Source organism: Anguilla rostrata, chromosome 1 (assembly GCF_018555375.3).
Source record: "Anguilla rostrata isolate EN2019 chromosome 1, ASM1855537v3, whole genome shotgun sequence".
NCBI lineage: Eukaryota > Metazoa > Chordata > Actinopteri > Anguilliformes > Anguillidae > Anguilla > Anguilla rostrata.
Genome location: NC_057933.1, coordinates 27,566,279 through 27,583,994, shown reverse-complemented (window position 1 = coordinate 27,583,994; position 17,716 = coordinate 27,566,279). Strand labels below are relative to the sequence as shown.

Here is a 17,716-nt window from a genome sequence, read left to right as displayed (position 1 = left end):
AACAGCAGGTGTGGCAGTGCCGCTCAAGAGTAGTGCTGACACTGCAGAGGAGGTCGTGCTAAACAAGAATAGTTTTTTTATGCCAAATAGGAGTGGAGCTTAAAGGCATACTATGCGAGATTTTGTCATCTTTCCTGGGGTCCTGTATTTACAATCAAAGAAGTCTTCAACCTCGCCCACTCACCCCTGAGTACCCCACCAAGTCACTGATATGCAAATTCATCAGAATCGTTAAATTTGTCCCATCAATTACTCGGGCTGGGCATGTCTGGTCAGTACCACGAACCAGACATGTACAAATAATTTGAAAACCGGACATTCTGGTCAAAACCGGACATCTGGTAACCCTAGTTGGATAGCTAGAGGTAACATTTCTTACAGGTCCAACAGAAAACAAGCTGCTTTTCAACCCCATGGCAAACTTCAGATGGCACCACTAAGGAAAAGCAATTGTTGAACGAGCCCTGTCAGCTTGCCTTTTTGCTTTGCTGTATCTGGGAGCGCCACACCCAGAAACATCCCAAACACATTTTAGAAAAACAAATAAACGTAAAGGTGCTCAAGTTCAGCGAAGTACGACAGAGATTGCCAGTGTATCATAGATTGTCTTAGCATGGATATTTTATATTTTCAAGGTAAAAATCTTGCACAATATGCCTTTAAGGTCATAACTATGGCCCTAGAGTGAACTGTGGTTTACAGTGATGTGAACCCACAGATGGCTGTGCACAGTGAGAACTAGGCTAACACTAAAGAAAAAGCAGACCTTGGATGAACATTCAAAGTGTTCTGCTAATTAGGGTTTATGACTCCATTTAATTTAAAGGTTTTGCCAAGTGTTGTTTCACCTAGGATAAGTCAGTGAGAATATTGGTTGTTGTCAGGTTTCAATGTTAGTGTAATATACAGTGACAATGGGTGAAAACTCTTTTCTTCAAAGCTTTATTGATTTTGAATATCAGCAAATACACGTTTATCACTAACGCGCGACAAACATGCAGTATTTACAGGGAACTGAAGACAAGCCCAGAGAGAAGATATGACAAACCGCAAGTGCTGAAGAAATTCCCACCAAACTTGACCTCTTTGTGACATTATTCTATTTTTATTATTTTGGTACATGGTAATCTGTCACTGCTGATAATAATATAAAAAACAACAGCAAAAAAAAAAAAAAAAGGTCCCTCCCGACTTTATTGTAGGAGTCTCAAAAAAGGAACCCAAACAACCTGTTCACCTCAGACAGGCCTTACAGAGTGCAGTTCACCTGCCTACTTGGAACGGGCGCCATGTTCCAACAAGAGGGATCACATGATGCGCACATACGATGTCACATCCTGTCCTTCCCTTCCCTTCCCTTCCCGTATTCTTCCTCTGCAAACAAACATTTGTGCTGCACTAGGTTCCCTCTGAAACCCTCACTTCAGCTTTGGAGCAAACTCTCATGCTGGCGCATGTTGGTTACGGCATGCGTTGTTGACTGTGCACTGAGGTGGCTGTGCACAGTCAATGAGCGGTGCTCCGCGGTCCTCGCCGGACAAGCCGTCGGTCGGGGACAGGCAAAGAGACGGCAGAAGGTGGCGGTGGCGGCGGCGAAGTGGTCAGAGGGTCTTGGCGTGGACAGTTTGGCACCGCGGGCAGAGGCAGTCGGGCGACTCGGCGGTGTACCGGCGGCATCGCGGGCAGCGGTGGAGGGAGGAGGGCATAGCCGCCACGCTGTAGGAGCTCTCCTCGCGGATTACGCCGCCTATCAGAAAGAGGAGGGGAACCGGTTAGCGGCCCTTGGCTGCGTCTAGCGTAGGGCTGCACAATTTATCCAATCGCGTTATTGCGTTAAGCATTATAAGAATAACTGCTGCCGTGGGGATTAAGCGATCATTCGTCTGTCTGTTGTTTAATCGCACCTGATGCGGTAGTAAATAACCAAATGTCAGAAGCCATGTGAAATGCTTCCGGGCAAGAACAAAACTGTTATTCATAGACATGAAAACCTAGATGCGGCTGTTGTATGCATAAATATGTATATTTAACTAGACATGAAAGCACGCATTTGGCTAACCTAAGCTTGTCAAGTCCTAGAAGTAAGCCTGGTACTGTGCATGTTGAGGGCAAAACATTGGAGCTTCATCAAATCATCCTCACTGCAAAACTTTGTGAAGTACCCAGTACCTCTATGATCCTAATTTGCTTTTCAATTCAAAACAGTTCTTCCGGGCCATGATTTATTCAAATTCAATAACATAAATCTGAAAGCACCAAAACAATATTTTATTCTTTCTCTTTTAAAATTTTTTTTTATCTCTCACCAGCACAGTTTTTTCCAATATTTTTTGTTCATGAATAATATTTAAACTGAACTTTACAAATCACTGTTCTGTGAAGGTAATACATCTTTGGGGTGCTTTCAGATCATTTCGCATTTACCTACTGTACCAAATACCAAAAGCAGACAACCACTAGCAAGCTAGCCAACGTTAAACACAGTGAAAATGCCAAAAGCAAAACGACATATAGTGGGCTATAATTCAAACAATTAAATATAACAATTAAATCATTCAATTTCTTTGCCTTTACAAGAAAAAACATATTCTTTAATGATGTGATTTGCTCTTTATTTTAAGGTAGGCCTATCGGTTCAGGCAACAACACCATATCATTTTTGTGACTTTATAGGAAAAAATTAAAGGATACATTTGTAACAAGCCCAATTTCACAAAAACTGGTACAGAACTAAGCGATTTACAGCCTATTTTATCAGGGGAAGTCTGCATCCCTCAACATAGTACCATTTGTTTAGGGGATCTGTGGATCTTACCAACCCCAATATGGTGGCTGTGCAATAGGGGTAAATGAGGAATCTAGGTTTTTATATCTATACTGTTGTCTATTGGGTGCTGATAAGACAGCCAATCAGCACCAAGGCCTTGCAGCTTCCATGTGATTGAAAAAACAAATCACATGATCACACAGAAGCAGTACAACCTTGCTGCTGATTGGCTCTTATCATCACCCAATAGATATCAGTGATTTTCTTTCCCAGAAGCATTTCACATGGCCTCTGATGTTCGGTTGTTTACTACTGCATCAGGTGTGATTAAAGAAACATGATGAAAGATTGTCTATACGCCCCATGGCAACGGTCATTCTTTAAAAAAAAAAACGCAATTCTACATACTGTGCAGCCCTAGTTCAGTGTCACTTGCACACATAACTAAACCACGGTCAGAAACATACAATGTCTTGCCAAAAAATGTATATGCCATTGATGTGAAGTTTGCTGGGCAGCCCATAATCAAATGATAGCAGTATAGAACATCTCACCTATCGTTCTGAATTATTTTGAATGTTCTGAATGAGTTTGTATCAAGTAATGACTTTTCTGCACTTTTAAAACTTATGCCTTTTGATTTTGTTTGTGGCTTAGCAGCAGGCAGGAAATGTTGCATTTAATCACCTGAAGACGGATGTACCTTTACAGAAATTCTCTTTTACTCCAAGAAGAACAGGGTCAATTACCACAGTGTTTGTAAATACTTAATATCGCACATAATACTGAGAATGAATCGTTACCAAATATCTGTGGCACAGAGAGGGATAAGATGGATCAATCCAAGCTTTTATTTTGGCAACAAAAGCCACCAAATGTTCACACCACAGGGCTAGACCACAAGTTTTGTTTTTCTATACCCACACTGCAGAAAAATTCCTTTCCACTAGCAGGCGCCACTGAGAATTGTCTGAGATTGTGTCCTTGATACGTCTCAATCTACACATCTGACGCTTGTGCTGAGCACTTTGAAGTCCACATACATTCATTGGAAAATAGTGAACAGTGCAGGTCTCTTACCCTCCATGTTGAAATGGAAACTGCCCCCAGCTAATGACTCACCCTCCAGGTTGATGAGAAAACTGCCCCTGCTGATAGGCGTGTCTGGAGGCAGGTCCCGGGGCATTTTGCTGACCAGGGTGGTGCGCGACGCCATCATGATCTCCGTCAGCTGGGAGCAGGTGGAGGTGGGCTCCTCCTGCAGGGACTGAAAGGTGGAGGACCTGAAGTACTTGTTGCTAACGTGCCTATTCCTGTTAACAGGGTTCCCTGACCAAAATGGGATTTGAGACTAAAAAATAAGAGGGCATCTGTCTCAAAACACTTCTTTTTTTTGCTTCACAACATTATTTTGCCTTCGACTGATGTTAATATACATGGAGAACTATCTGTCATCTGTACGATTCCATTTGAAAGATAATAGTCACTCAAATGTCAGCTAATGGCAAGGTACAGCTGAAACTGCAAATACGTCCGTTCTGGAGTGAAAATCCAGGTAGAAAAAGCTTTGGGACGGATGAGTTTATCTTTAGCTCTCTACTCTTGTATATATCTCTACCCTTGTATAAGATCTATATAGTGGTCACGTCATCTTTGATTACCAAATGTAGATATATGGTCCACACGTGCAACTGATATGTCGGTAGTCCGATATATTGGTTGTCCAATATATTGGCCGCGCTCTACTTAACTTAAGAAGTGCAAAGAACAGCTGGTCGGGTTAGAATTAGCCATCACAGAGGAGGAGCGGTACCTCCATGAGCTCGAAGAAGAGGCTGGGCTCGATGGCGATGGTGATGTCGTACTCGGTGGAGTTGCGGCCCGGGATGGAGGAGAGGAAGGAGTCCCTAATGGCGCAGGCTCCCTCCACCGCTTCCTCCAGCCCCGGCTTCTTCCAGACCGAGCTGCTTTTAATCCACCCGCTGCGGAACAGGGTCTCCCCTTCTGGAGAAGGACACACACGCAAATGCACAGCTACATGCAGTACGTCACACAACACTGCAGATCAGACCCGAGTCACGTTACTGCCTGACATACTTTAACTCTTTAGACACCGGTGAAAGTTACAAATGAAAATGGCAGATTACTCGGCCATTTTAAGACACTTTCCATTTTCATCGATGTTCGGGCGAGCGAACGCAATCGCGGAGGCCGCGTACCGTCGTGCCCTGGAGCGTGCAGGTACACCTCCTCCGCCAGGTGAGGCAGCACGGGGGCGATGGATCGGGTCACGCCGTCCAGGACCTCCTCCAGAACTGTCTGACACGACCGTCGGCCAATCGAATCCTCCGCGTCGCAATAGAGCCTGAGGAGGGAGAGGGGGAGCAAAAGAGAGAGAGAGAGAGAGAGGGAGGGGCAGAGAGAGAGGGAGGGGCAGAGTGAGGGGGAGGGGCAGAGTGAGGGGCAGAGAGAGAGGGAGGAGCAGAGAGAGGGAGGGGCAGAGTGAGGGGGAGGGGCAAAGAGAGAGGGGCAGAGTGAGAGGGAGATACAGGGGACGACCTTGGTGCATGGTTTAGTCCAGAGCCACCAGAGCCTGACTGAGGCAGGGTGAAAGCCTGCAGCCTGTACCTGTCCTTTATGATGCTGAAGTAGAAGCTGGAGAGATCTCTGGAGATGAAGCTCTGGAGGACTCTGATCGCTCTGCTCGCGTCAAACTCACTGTAGGCGTCTGTCACCTGAAACACACACACACACACACACACACACACATGCAAATGAATGAGTACATGCAAAAACACACATGTACACACCTCTCAACTGACAGAGTTATAATTACAATCCACGCACACTTAGAACTTCAGTAGAACTACTATAAATAGGCAAACATTGACCATTGATTCACAAACTCCAAAAACCCCACAGGTGTGGCTGTAGACAGACACAATAATATGAAATACACTCACCTTCATGCTGTAGTCTCTCAGAACGTGCAGCATGTACTGGTCGATATAGTACATGTCTTTAGGGTCCACTGCCTGGGTGCGCGGGTCGAACCCCTGCAGATTCCCCAAGAGGAACCGGAGTGTGTTCCTCAGCTGCAGAAGGGAAACACAGTAAATGTACTGTCACAGCACAGGCAGGACCACAGAAATTCTATGGAGTGTGAAAGTGGAAGTGATTAAGTCAGTGACTTTCCTTGTGTTCGTCTGTTTAATACACCACACCTTATTATTTGTTTACCGGTTACCCCACACCCTAACTGTTTAATACCCTACACTTAAATTATTATGTGGGGACTCAGGGGTCCCCAACCTTTGTCCCGCAGAATCGCAGGATCTGCTGGTTTCTGTTTTTAATTTACAACAAGCAACTAATTTAGACCCAAGAAACTGGATGAGTTAACCGTGTAACTAACTGCTTTAACCAATCAAATAAAAGTGGAGCCACAGTAGCCACACACCCACAGCTGGGTCAGTGGTGGGCGAGGTAGCATGCATCGGTGCTTCTTGCATTTCCACAGGCATTCCTGGCCTTTGGCGGTACTTTGGTCACATCTCTGTACCTCAAGCACATGCTTTTATCCCTTCTGAAAACAGGCGCGGTCATGGTCGAGGATGAGATAAGCCCGGAGGAAGCTTGTTAATGGTTAGCGGTCATCTTTCAGTGGGAGTACGCCGTTAAACCTAAAGACGCGCTGCATGGTCGGGATTTACTGTATGATGGCATCTCCGAGGCCCAACAGTGGACTAGCACATGGTCCAGCGGTTCGTCTTGGCACAAACTCGCTTGAGGACAGGTCTTGGCTCAGCCACAATGGCCTGACTGAAACATAGCTAATAAACCTAGCTAATAAAAGGCCAGCAAACCCTGTGGCCCTCCAGGACCCAGGCCGGGAACCTCTGCTCCAAATATTAATAGGATGTGGTCACGATTTCACCAAGTGGTGGCTTGTTCTGAGTTTCTCTCCTGTCAACTGTAGTTTAGGCTTCTGTGGTATGCGGTCTATCTTTTGTACAGTCCCAATAAAGAATAAATTTGAATTAAAAATGCAAACATTACACCTTGTTAATTTCAAATTCAAATTCAAATGCTTTATTGGCATGACATATTTAAAAATACATATTGCCAAAGCATAATGAAAACAATAATCAACCTCAGTAAGAATACATAATTTTTCTCCTGCCCATTGTAGTTTATGCTTTGGCAACATGCAGTGTATCTTTTGCATACTGCCAATGAAGAATAACTGAACTGGAAATGAAAATGCACCATACCTTGTTGATGCTGTCCCTTGCGGAGTTGAGAGCGTTCGGACCGATCTGCACCTCAGAGAAGACGTTGGACTCGGCAACCCACCAGCGCAGCACGTCCGCTCCATAGGGAGGGGAGACGGAGGGGTCCTAGCATGGACGGCAGGCAGAGAGAGAGCTGTGAGTTTACAGGGCCTTCAAACAATGTTCCCGTAAACAGGGACCTTGTGACAAATCGGTGTGTGTGCAAATAAGTGGAAAATTCTCTCTTTTCCACTTATTTGCACACACACATTTGTCATAAGGTCCCTGTTTTACGGGAACATTGTTTGAAGGCCTTGTAAACAATGGGCTGTGTCTTTGTCTCAACGTGTCCACGTTTCACACACTGCAAGATTGCTTATTATTTTGTGTGTGTATGCATGTGAGTGTTTGTGTTTGTGTGTGACTATACGCAAGTGAATTTGAGAATTTTGAGAGTCTCACTGTCGCTCACCTTCCCCCCATTGATGACAGTGTCAGGATCCACCACGTTTCCCACAGACTTGGACATCTTCTCCCCTTTCTCACTCACAGCAAATCCATGCACAACCAGTGCTCTGATGCAAGAGGGAGGCAAAGGGACGCCTCACTTTGACTTAGATCTACACGGAGAGCTCATGCCAAAACATTTCCCCCATATACAGCCCATCTGTCCAACTCATATAAACACACACTCACGGCAACCCACACAAACACACATACGCCCACAGGAACCCACACAAGTGCACACCCTCAGGAACATAACAAAAAACATACACACCCAAAGAAACCCAGGCAAATACACAACCCACAGCAATCAACACAAACACGCACCCACAGGAACCTACACAGCCACACATTCAAAGGAAACCACACAAACACACCCACGGGAACCCACACAAACAGACACCCACAGAACCGTACACCCTCAGGGACCCACACAAAGACACACACACACACACAACCACAGAGACCCACACAAACACACGCTCTAGTTCTCTCACTGACTTGTATGGGGCCTTGTTGCGCACGGCCACACTGGTCAGCAGAGAGGACTGGAACCATCCACCCAGCTGGTCCTTCCCTTCCATGTAAACATCAGCACGTGGGTCTGTCTCTGAGCAAAGCGAAAGCAAAAAGGGGAACAGAGGCAGAAGAGGGGGAGAGAAATGAAGCTTTTATTTTCCCGATTGCTCTGACTACCCACTCTTCGCTAAGCTGTGTCTGTAAGGCAGGGAAGAGCAGTGATCTATGTGACAGAAAGAAGTTGGCAACACAGAACCTTCTGGAAGTTGTCTAGAAAGGCTCAGTCTGAGAAGAGAGAAACCACAGCCAGTTAGTGGAGATTAAAACAGGCGGGGGGACAAGAATGAAAGTTCAGAAGCGACAAACGTGGAGCTTATCCACCTTGAACGGCCTCCACCTTGAAGAACAGCCATAGACGTCCTGTAACGCAGTGGTCAACATGCACAGGTAGATCTCCAGCATGCTAACGGGAGGTGAAGAGAGCTGGGGGCTTAGAGAGAAGGACCTGAGGTCAGTTAATGGGAGAGAGAGGGTAGGCTGGAGGGGTAACAGAGCAGTCTTAACCTGGAGTCAGGGAGCTGGGGAGAGGGAGCCAGCTCAGCGGGGAGCCCGCGGACTCTGAGCTGCTGTCGGCCTCCCAGTCTGGAAAACAGAGCAAGGCTCACGCTGGGGTGGGGGCGCCATGACAACAAACCGAATACCGCGCGTCGAGGGATTTCCGCCTGTGGCAGTGGCATAAGCTACTGGCTGGGGTCCTGAGGTGAGTCACAGACCTAGTTACTGACGAGAGGCACTGAATGAGGTACTGACACAAGTCAGCGATCAAGGTACCGAACTGAGCGAGTCACTGAACGAGGTACTGACACGAGTCGGCGATCAAGGTACCGAACCGAGCGAGTGACTGAGGCATTGACCCAGGTGTCTGCCCGAGGTACTGACCACAGACACTGACTGAGATAGCAAAATGAGTCACTGAACCGAGAGAGTGACCGAGGTACTGACCACAGACGCTGACTGAGGCAGTAAAATGAGTCACTGAACCGAGCGAGTGACTGAGGTACTGACCCAAGCGTCTGCCCGAGGTACTGACCACAGACACCGACTGACGTAGCAAAATGAGTCACTCACCGATAGAGGCACTAAGCCGAATGAGTGACTGAGGTACAGACAGGAGTCAGTGATTAAGGTACTGAGGGAAGCCTCTAACTGTAGTACTGACACGAGTCACCGCTTCAGGGTACAGACAGGACGACGGACACTTCCCCTGGAAATGGCGACTCGCACGCGCACAGACACTTTACCGCTGAAAAGCGCTTACAGGCATGTGAAAATCGAAGCTTCCGCACGGAGCCTGCGATAACAACCCCGTGCCTGCTCGCACGGCCACTCCCAGCACACACACACACACACGCACACACACACACACACACACACGCGCGCGCACGCGCGGGAGAGGCCGCTGAACACGCGGCTGTGAGGGCCGGAATGCGCAGTGTTGAGCGTGCGAACGGACCGTGTCAAGCACCCGGCACAGCGGCGGGAGAGGAAACGCTCACCTTGCAGGACGGCGGCCCAGGACACCCCGCTGTCGAACCAGATGTCCAGAACGTCCTCGCCCCGCTCGAATTCGACCTCTTTGCCCACCTTGCTCTGACACACACACACACACGAAAACACACACACACGTGCACACACACACACGCACACACATACACACACACACGAAAACACACACACACGTGGGCACGCACACACACACACACGCACGCACAGACAAACACACAGCTATGAGCTCCTGAACATCAACCAGATTCTCACAACCCTTGAAAAAAATCCCATTTAAGCAAGACAATATGACACAGGTGGTTACATACCAGACCTGGGTCAAATACATATTTGTTTTGGATTCAAATACTTTTCTACGCTTTACTGACCTTGTCTGGTGTATTGGAACCAATGGAATACTCTCAAAAAGAGCAAACCCCGCCTTCTGGTCATTTTGGCAGGCTCAATTACACTAGGCAAGATCAACAGAGCACAGAAAAGTATTTGAATCCAAAACAAATACGTATTTGACCCAGGTCTGTTACATACCATGTACGAGTATCATCTTCTAACCACTGAAGATTCACATCAAAAAACCTTCAATCCGTTCTAGAAACACCACCCTTCGATTGAGAGTCCATCTCATAGACGCGATGTGGATGCGCACCTTTTTCCGCACCTTCGGGGGCAGCAGCGAGTCCAGGGGCAGCTCCCACCAACAGTCGCTGCCTTTTTCCGAGAAGAGATCCGCCACGTGCGACACCGTGTGCCTGTCAATCAAGAGAGCGCAGGTCACGCCCCCCTGCCACTGAGCCAATACAATAAAAAGCACAGGGTATGTCACCCTACCACTGAGCCACACCCCACTTACCAGATGGTCAGAGCCACATTCTTAACAGTAGTTCTGTCTCCCTGCCTATGAAGCTGAAATATCCTTATTTGACACATCTTATGAATATTCATGAGGATGGTAATTAATTAGTGTGACCCGATGACAATGCCGTGGCAATGGCTGCTCTGCCATTGGGCATACCTCCACATGAATATTCATAAACTACAACACAGCACCGGACACCCCTGTGACCACCTGGAATTTCCTGTAATTAAAAACTAGAACCAAAGGAATACAGGAGCTGACCATCAGTTAGACTAAAATAATTTTTTCCTGAAGACAGCCAGAAGAAGTCATTGTACAGAACCAATTTAAAAAGCATCCTGTTCTGTGAAACCTTAATATATAAACTGTATGTGAAATCCTGTTCTGTAAAACCTTAATATGTATATGTGAAATCCTGTTCTGTAAATCCTTAATATATGTATGTGAAATCCTGGACTGTAAAACCTTAATACATGAGCTGTATGTGACACAGGGAATTGGTATGATGACTAAAACTGGGTATAAAATGGGAGAAAATGGCAAAAAAAAAAAAATAAATAAATAAATATATGAACTGTATGTGAAATCCTGGACTGTAAAACCTAAATATATGCATGTGAAATCCAGGTCTGTAAAACCTAAATATATGCATGTGAAATCCTGTTCCGTAAAACCTTAATATATGCATGTGAAATCCTGTATTTGGTTGTATACACCTTAATGCCGATAGCACACAAACACCATTTCCCTGAGAACAGAGTTAGCATTCATTTCTCTAGTGTGTATGCTAAAGGTGCGCAGTGCTGGTAGCCCGTGTGACTAGCGTTACTGCGGCGCATTACTTGTTAATGAGGGGCTCGCCGGTCTCCTTGTTGTAGAACACCGGGATGGGGACGCCCCAGCTCCTCTGCCGGGAGATGCACCAGTACGTCCGTCTGTCCAGCATGGCCAGCAGGCTGGCCCGCGCCGCCTCCGGCACCACCCGCACCTTCTGCAGCACTTCCTGTACGCGCCCGCGCGTGGCCGTCGATGCGTTCGGTCAGGGTGCGCGGCGGACAAAGAAAACGGTCTTTAGCGTTATATAGAGTGCGTGTATCTGTGCGCGTGTGTGTCTGTGTGCGTGTGTACTGTTAGTGTGTCTGTGTGTGCGTGTGTGTGTGCACGTGTGTACTGAATGTGTGCGTGGTGTGTGGTGTGTAGTGTATGTGCGCCTGTGTGCATGTACGTGTGCAGGTGGTGTGTGTGTGTGTGTGTACTCTGCTAGGTCTGACCTTGGCCTTGTCCTTCAGGCTGCCTGTGTTAATGAACCACTGCTTGCTGGGCCTGATCACCACTGGCTGCTTGGTCCTCCAGTCGTAAGGGTAGCTGTGGACACAGTCCTCCTCTTTCAGCAGAGCACCTGCTTCCTTTAGCATGGAGATCACTAAAACGCAAGCACAGTGATGTAGCATTAAAGGGTTAACATGCTTTTATTACATTTTACCATACAGGCAATATATAATGATGTATTTGGACTTATTCGACATTGCTTGTTATCTTCTGTCTGATAAGGGCGGGCTGAATAACTATGCGAGTCGCCGATACATCACAGGCCTTCAACTTCAACACGAGCCTTCAACTCCCACAGTGCCTTGAGCAAACAGCTAAAGGAGTGTGTAGCTGGACGGTGGGGAAACTAAAAAACTCATTTTTGCCTAATGAGGCGATTTTCTACCTAATGAGGTGGTTGTCCTTGGTACTGACACACGCGGCTGAACACACTAAAGAGTCGCTGTAAATAACGGTTTTTAGTACGCCGCCGGCTATGTCCGCAGGTGTGCTCTCTCCATCCTTTACAGACATAAAGACCCTTATAATTGGGTCTAGTGTGAAGTGTTTTCCTGGCTGGATCACCTCCTTATTACAAGACAAGGGAGGACTCTCCTTCTCAACCTAACAGTGCACCCACATTAAACAAAAGTTAGGATTGCCTTATAGAATACACATTATTTATCATTTGCCAAATAGTAAATAATTGTTCATCTTGCCATCAAATTTAATATTACTGTAGTTTTCCGATTCCAGTCAGCTCCCCAAAATGAGATAATCCATGCACTCTTCATTTTATAACCATCCTGAATTAAATCAAGATGAAAAGATAATAAATAATATCAGACCGTGTGTTTACCCTAAACATATTAAGTTGTAACCAGTCACAATTTGCCTTAAGATTAAGTGCTATCCAAAAGTTCTCTCTTCTCTCTGTTCATCTCTCTCATACACACATACACACTCTCTGTCTCTCTAGCACAGACGCACACCAGACCTGGGTCAAATACGTATTTGTTTTGGATTCAAATACTTTTCTACACTTTACTGATCTTGTCTGATGTGTTGTAACCAATGAAAAACTCTCAAAAATGGCAAACCTCAATCTCTGGTCATATACTCTCTCAGGCTCAATTACACCAGGCGAGATCAATAGAGCACAGAAAATTATTTGAATCCAAAACAAATACATATTTGACCCAGGACTGACGCACGCACACACCCTGAACAACAGCGCCCTACACCTACGTACATACACGACCCTCAATATATTGACATCTGCCATTTAATTACAGTCACAGGCATGTCAAAGTCTGAATCTCGTCATCAGCTTTATGAAAGGGAACACAGTGAAGTTGTGAGCATCAGGGAGAATGACATCAGCGCTCTCACTCTAACCTGTTTTGGTGCCCTCTTCCATGACTGACTGACCACAGAGCTCCGGACCAGCAAGCTCTGTGAACCTGCCCTCCCCATCCACCATACACTCCTGAGAGAGAGAGAGACAATAGGGGAGGGGAGAGAGTCTGACAGTAAATTAAATAATTTGATGACGAAAATTTTTTTAAAAAAAAACAAGGATAGTTTCTCCTTTAAAATAAAAACTGGAAGTTCTTCCATTGCTTTTCATGGACGGTGGGTCATTTGACTACTTTCCCTTGATGTTTTCGCTGTGACTTTCTGCATGACAAATCATTTGCATGGGTTTCCCGGGGCAGCGCTGACGAGCATCAGAAACGGTGGAGTAAAGAAGCTCGGTCTGATTCTGATGGGGCGGGGTTAAAACAAACAAACAAACAAACAAACAAAAAAAAACCCAAGCGCACCACGGGCAGATTGAAGTGCGAGGCCACGCTGTAGTCATCCATCCCGTGGGCGGGCGCCGTATGGACCAATCCCGTTCCTTTGCCCATGGTCACATGATTAGCAGCCAACAGGGGTACCTCCTTGCCCGGTATCGTGGGATGTTGGCAGACCCCGCCCTCCAGCTCAGCTCCTGTGGAGAGAGGAACAGAAGAGGCTGTCAGGACTGTGATTTGGGTTCAAGTCCACAGTCCAATTCATTTCATCATCCCATTTTCCAGTTCAAGGATGCAGAAACACTGTACAGGTCATGTCAAAAGCTGCAGGTCTTCAATAAAGCAATATAAAAATGGAGTCCATCTGAACACTGCCATACGGTTTCAACTCCTTCTACCCCAAACTAATCCACAACCGCTCTCAGCAGAATGTGGATTCTGTTCTGGGACAATATTATTTCAAAGGGAATAATGTGGATGAGGCACCTTCTCAGATGATCGCCAAAATCTTTTCCATACTCAAACAAAATAAACAAAACATTTTCCAAGGACCTTCAATTCCTTGATTTTGAATATTCACTAGGATTTTACAGGAAGTGTGGGATCCCAGGGTAGTTAGTGAACAGGAAGTGAGTACGACAGCTGAACCAGAATATTTTGGTTGGCAAATTCAGCGTGGTACAGTGGCGTGCAGAACCAGAGCCTACCGGTGAAGGAGGCTACAGTGTCCAACTGAGTGCCCAGTGCAGCAGCAAGACTTGCAATACGCTCGGTGGCCACCAGGAGGTGTTGGGAGCTATCAGCACACTTCACTATAGAGTACCTGCCAGAAAAACAACAGTTTTTATTATCATTATTCAAAGGTGTGTATATCAGCAGAGGGATATATGAAGTGGTTTTTATTGCGTTGTCATGGTTCCCAGATTAATATACCATAGTGTTTTTAACAAAGAGTTTGGTGTCCATCACATCCAGAAAGAATCGGTGCTAATGCAGTGCAGTTTAATGAGCAAGTTCATACACCATCTAGAAGCAGTTTCAACTCACCAATCTGACTCTAGTGAAACCGGAATTAGTTCAAACTGCCGTAAATTAGAAGTGTTCTTTTCATCCCAGACTTCATCTTGTATACAAGTGATTGAGAAGCTTGTACGTTCCGTGTGTGTATGTACGCAGCTTGAGAATGAGTATGTATGTTCTGCGTTTCTGTGTTTGCAGCATAAACTTGTCCGAGCTCTACACTCACTTCGCATTAGGCATGAAGCAGACCGCCTGATTGGCTGGGATTGTCCAGGGCTGGGTCGTCCAAACCAGCGCGGCTACACTGCTCCATTCCTCTGAGGATGAAAAAAACCAGACAGGCCAGACTTTCAATCAGCAGATCAGGGCGCGGCGCAAACAGGCAGTAACCACGGTTACCACACACCTCAATGGACTGCACCAGCGTCTCCGTGCTCAACGCCTGTTGCATTTATTATTCTGTTGCCACACAAACCTCAGTACAAAGGAGGGTGCTTCGATGTTGGTGTGGATTTACAACCCCAAAGCACTTGGAGAAACTGCACATTAAATAGACCTGCGAAACGTTTAACAGTTTTTTGGACTGCATTCCAATAATATTTTCTAAAACTGCAGAAATTCCTTGGGTCAGCACCCACTGTTCACAACTTTAACGTTTGAAATTTCAACCTGTTTTGTCCTCCGTACATTTTGAAAGTCGAAAGCAAACGCTTCACACAGAAGGGAGTGGCTGTGTGCACATAGTCAAATGCAACAGAATACTGCGTGTGCCTGGAGATGGTGCTAGAGGAACTCCTCACCTGACGATGAAGCTAGCTTGGGCGGCGGGGTCTTCACAGGGAAGGTGGCGTAAACGGCCCGGCTCACGTGCTGGGGGTTGTACTCCAACTCCGCCTCGGCCAGGGCCGTCCTGCAGCGGGGTAAAAAAAGAAAGACAGACAGACGGAAAGAGAGAGGGGAGTAAGAATATTGTTATATTGATTTATTCTACTTTTTCACCCTCCACAAGATGGAGGGCAGGGAAGAGAGGCAATCGGTGCCACAGAAAGCTCTGGTCAGCATATCAACGTCTAATAAGCACCTCTTCTAGAAGTGTCCTCTTACCTGGAGGAGGGAGACCAGAATACCGGCTTATAGTCCTGGTAGATCAAACCCTGCAGAGGACAACAGCTTGGATTCAGTACATGAGACGGAGTGATTAAATCAAATAACTAGACTCACTAACAGGTGTGGAAGCTGCTGTTTAATATTCATGTTCAGGACAGTCATTTCTAAATTCTTACGAAGCGGCTCTCTTCTGTTGAAAAGGGTTAGTTGGTCAAAGGTCGCAGGCCCACGCATTATGGTAATCTTTAGACCACGACTCCAGTATAAATGCGAGTGTGAAGTAAGTCATTTTATCAAAATGAAAGCGAGCGAGACACAGTAGGTGCCATGGTGATCATGGGTTTGTTTGATGCGATTGGCCAGTGAACGAGGGAGCCCGGCTTCATCACCTTGCTGTGCATCTCCTGGAAGACGCGGAGCTGGCTGGCCTCGTACTGCCCGTCGAACGTGTAGTAGCACTGGTCCCAGTCGGCCATCACCCCCCAGCGCTGGAAGGCCGCACGTTGCCTAGAGATGGCCCCTTCTGCAAATTCCCGAGCTGGAAGGGGTGTTTAAGGAAGAAAGGGGCTTGTGGAAATGTTTGAATTTATGATTTTTTTTTATTTCCCCTTTTCCACAGAGGTACTGCAGCTGAAGCTTGTGCACTACTCCGACACACTATTTCAGCACACTCCAGCCTACAATACTACTGTGACATTGTGTCCCCAATAGTAACAACAGCATTTCTCTCACGGGGTTTGAACACCAGCCACAAACCTTTCTGTCTGATCTGCAGAGGAGTCAGACCACTGGTACCCAGCTCTCCAAGGGCCTTCATCTCAATGGGCAGGCCATGGCAGTCCCAGCCTGGGACGTAGTGAACCAGCTTCCCACGCAGCATCTCAAATCTATTCCTGATGTCTTTAAGAATCTTAAATGTACAGAACCAAAAACTTACTGTTTTTTCTGCACTTATTTTCAAGTTTAAAAAAATAAAAAAGCATTTCCTTCCTTACAAATTAAGCTGTTAATGAAGCACCTAGCCTATACTGCCAAAGAGGGACATTGCTGGTGTCTCATTCTAATGACATGCAAAACGAGGAGTTTGAAACAGGTGTGGCAATCTACCTTATTGAGAGCGTGTCCGACATGGGGGTCACCGTTGGCGTATGGGGGTCCATCGTGCAGGCAGTATTCCTTTTTGACCTTTCTTTCCCTCTGCCAGGAGTACAGCTCCGAGAAGCCACACAACTGCAAACATACACAGTGTAATTTAAGTCTTCCGTCAAACTACAACAAGCGAGGCAAGAGGCGATTGCGACCATGTTTATACATCATCAGTCATCTAACTACGTTCGCACAGCAATAACTTTCCGACTATTGTTATGTAGCTATAAAACATAGGAGTAACATCTGTTGTGTTTCTCATTGGAAACATTCGCTTAGGTTCTACCGCAGTCACGTAAAAGCCAGAGATTACATTGTCAACCCCATTAATGAGTTAGCACGCAATATAGCTAGCTAACGTTAGCTAGCTTTCCAACTAAACTACACGTTGGTTAGATACCATATATCTTGCAAGCTATATGACCAGCCAACTAACCCAAATATATAGATAACATTCTTAGCATAGCTTGCAACCTGGTTAATTCCATCATTGGATCAAGTTATCTAGCTAACATTAGCAAGCTAGCTACCCGTTGTATCTCCAGCTCCCGATCTACGATCTTCTGTCCAGTAAGTTTCATAGGGAAGTCAGTCCGAGGAAGCAGCACACTGTCCCGGTATTTGCCCTCTCCCTGAGCCGCGGACGGCTGGGGAGTGCCTCCAGAAGAGTTGACACTTTGAAAGCGGCTAGGATTGTAGGAGAGGCCGGGGTGAAGGACGCCCCTGCGGAAAACCTGTCCCCGTCTTGCAACATTCTGCCAAACTGCTACGGCCCGGCTCAGCAGCATCGAGCTGTCACGGTAAATATTTTCTCTATAATGTTCTTAGCACATCAACGCTTTTAAAAGAT

General features: G+C 46.4%; 1 protein-coding gene across 4 annotated transcripts; it reads right to left on the bottom strand.

Moving 5' to 3' along the window:
- Positions 1–926: 926 nt before the first annotated feature.
- iars2 (isoleucyl-tRNA synthetase 2, mitochondrial) lies at positions 927–17,716 on the bottom strand. 4 transcript variants are annotated; one of them, XM_064332915.1, is made up of 24 exons: positions 17,397–17,716; positions 16,828–16,950; positions 16,477–16,630; positions 16,110–16,258; positions 15,718–15,767; positions 15,414–15,523; positions 14,840–14,930; positions 14,301–14,416; positions 13,621–13,790; positions 13,193–13,283; positions 11,758–11,909; positions 11,329–11,489; positions 10,277–10,379; positions 9,621–9,714; positions 8,629–8,706; positions 8,047–8,155; positions 7,514–7,616; positions 7,042–7,167; positions 5,731–5,862; positions 5,396–5,502; positions 4,987–5,132; positions 4,581–4,771; positions 3,890–4,034; positions 927–1,747 (listed from the first exon to the last, which is right to left on the bottom strand). In XM_064332915.1, exons 1-24 carry the CDS (start codon positions 17,652–17,654, stop codon positions 1,602–1,604), a joined length of 3,105 nt encoding a protein of 1,034 aa, XP_064188985.1. In that variant the 5' UTR covers positions 17,655–17,716; the 3' UTR covers positions 927–1,601. The 4 variants fall into 4 exon arrangements, with proteins under 4 accessions (XP_064188985.1, XP_064188993.1, XP_064189002.1 ...); XM_064332923.1 differs by having other exon boundaries at positions 10,289–10,379; XM_064332932.1 differs by lacking the exon at positions 8,629–8,706.

Bases quoted from the DNA above. Each gene is read 5' to 3' on its own strand.
- iars2 (XM_064332915.1), bottom strand. From the start codon at position 17,654: ATGCTGCTGAGCCGGGCCGTAGCAGTTTGGCAGAATGTTGCAAGACGG. The intron at 13,791-14,300 runs GTAGGCTCTGGT...CTCTCTCCACAG, and splicing joins CACTGTAGCCTCCTTCACCG to GAGCTGAGCTGGAGGGCGGG. The intron at 4,772-4,986 runs GTACGCGGCCTC...GTCCTTCTCCAG, and splicing joins GCACGCTCCAGGGCACGACG to AAGGGGAGACCCTGTTCCGC.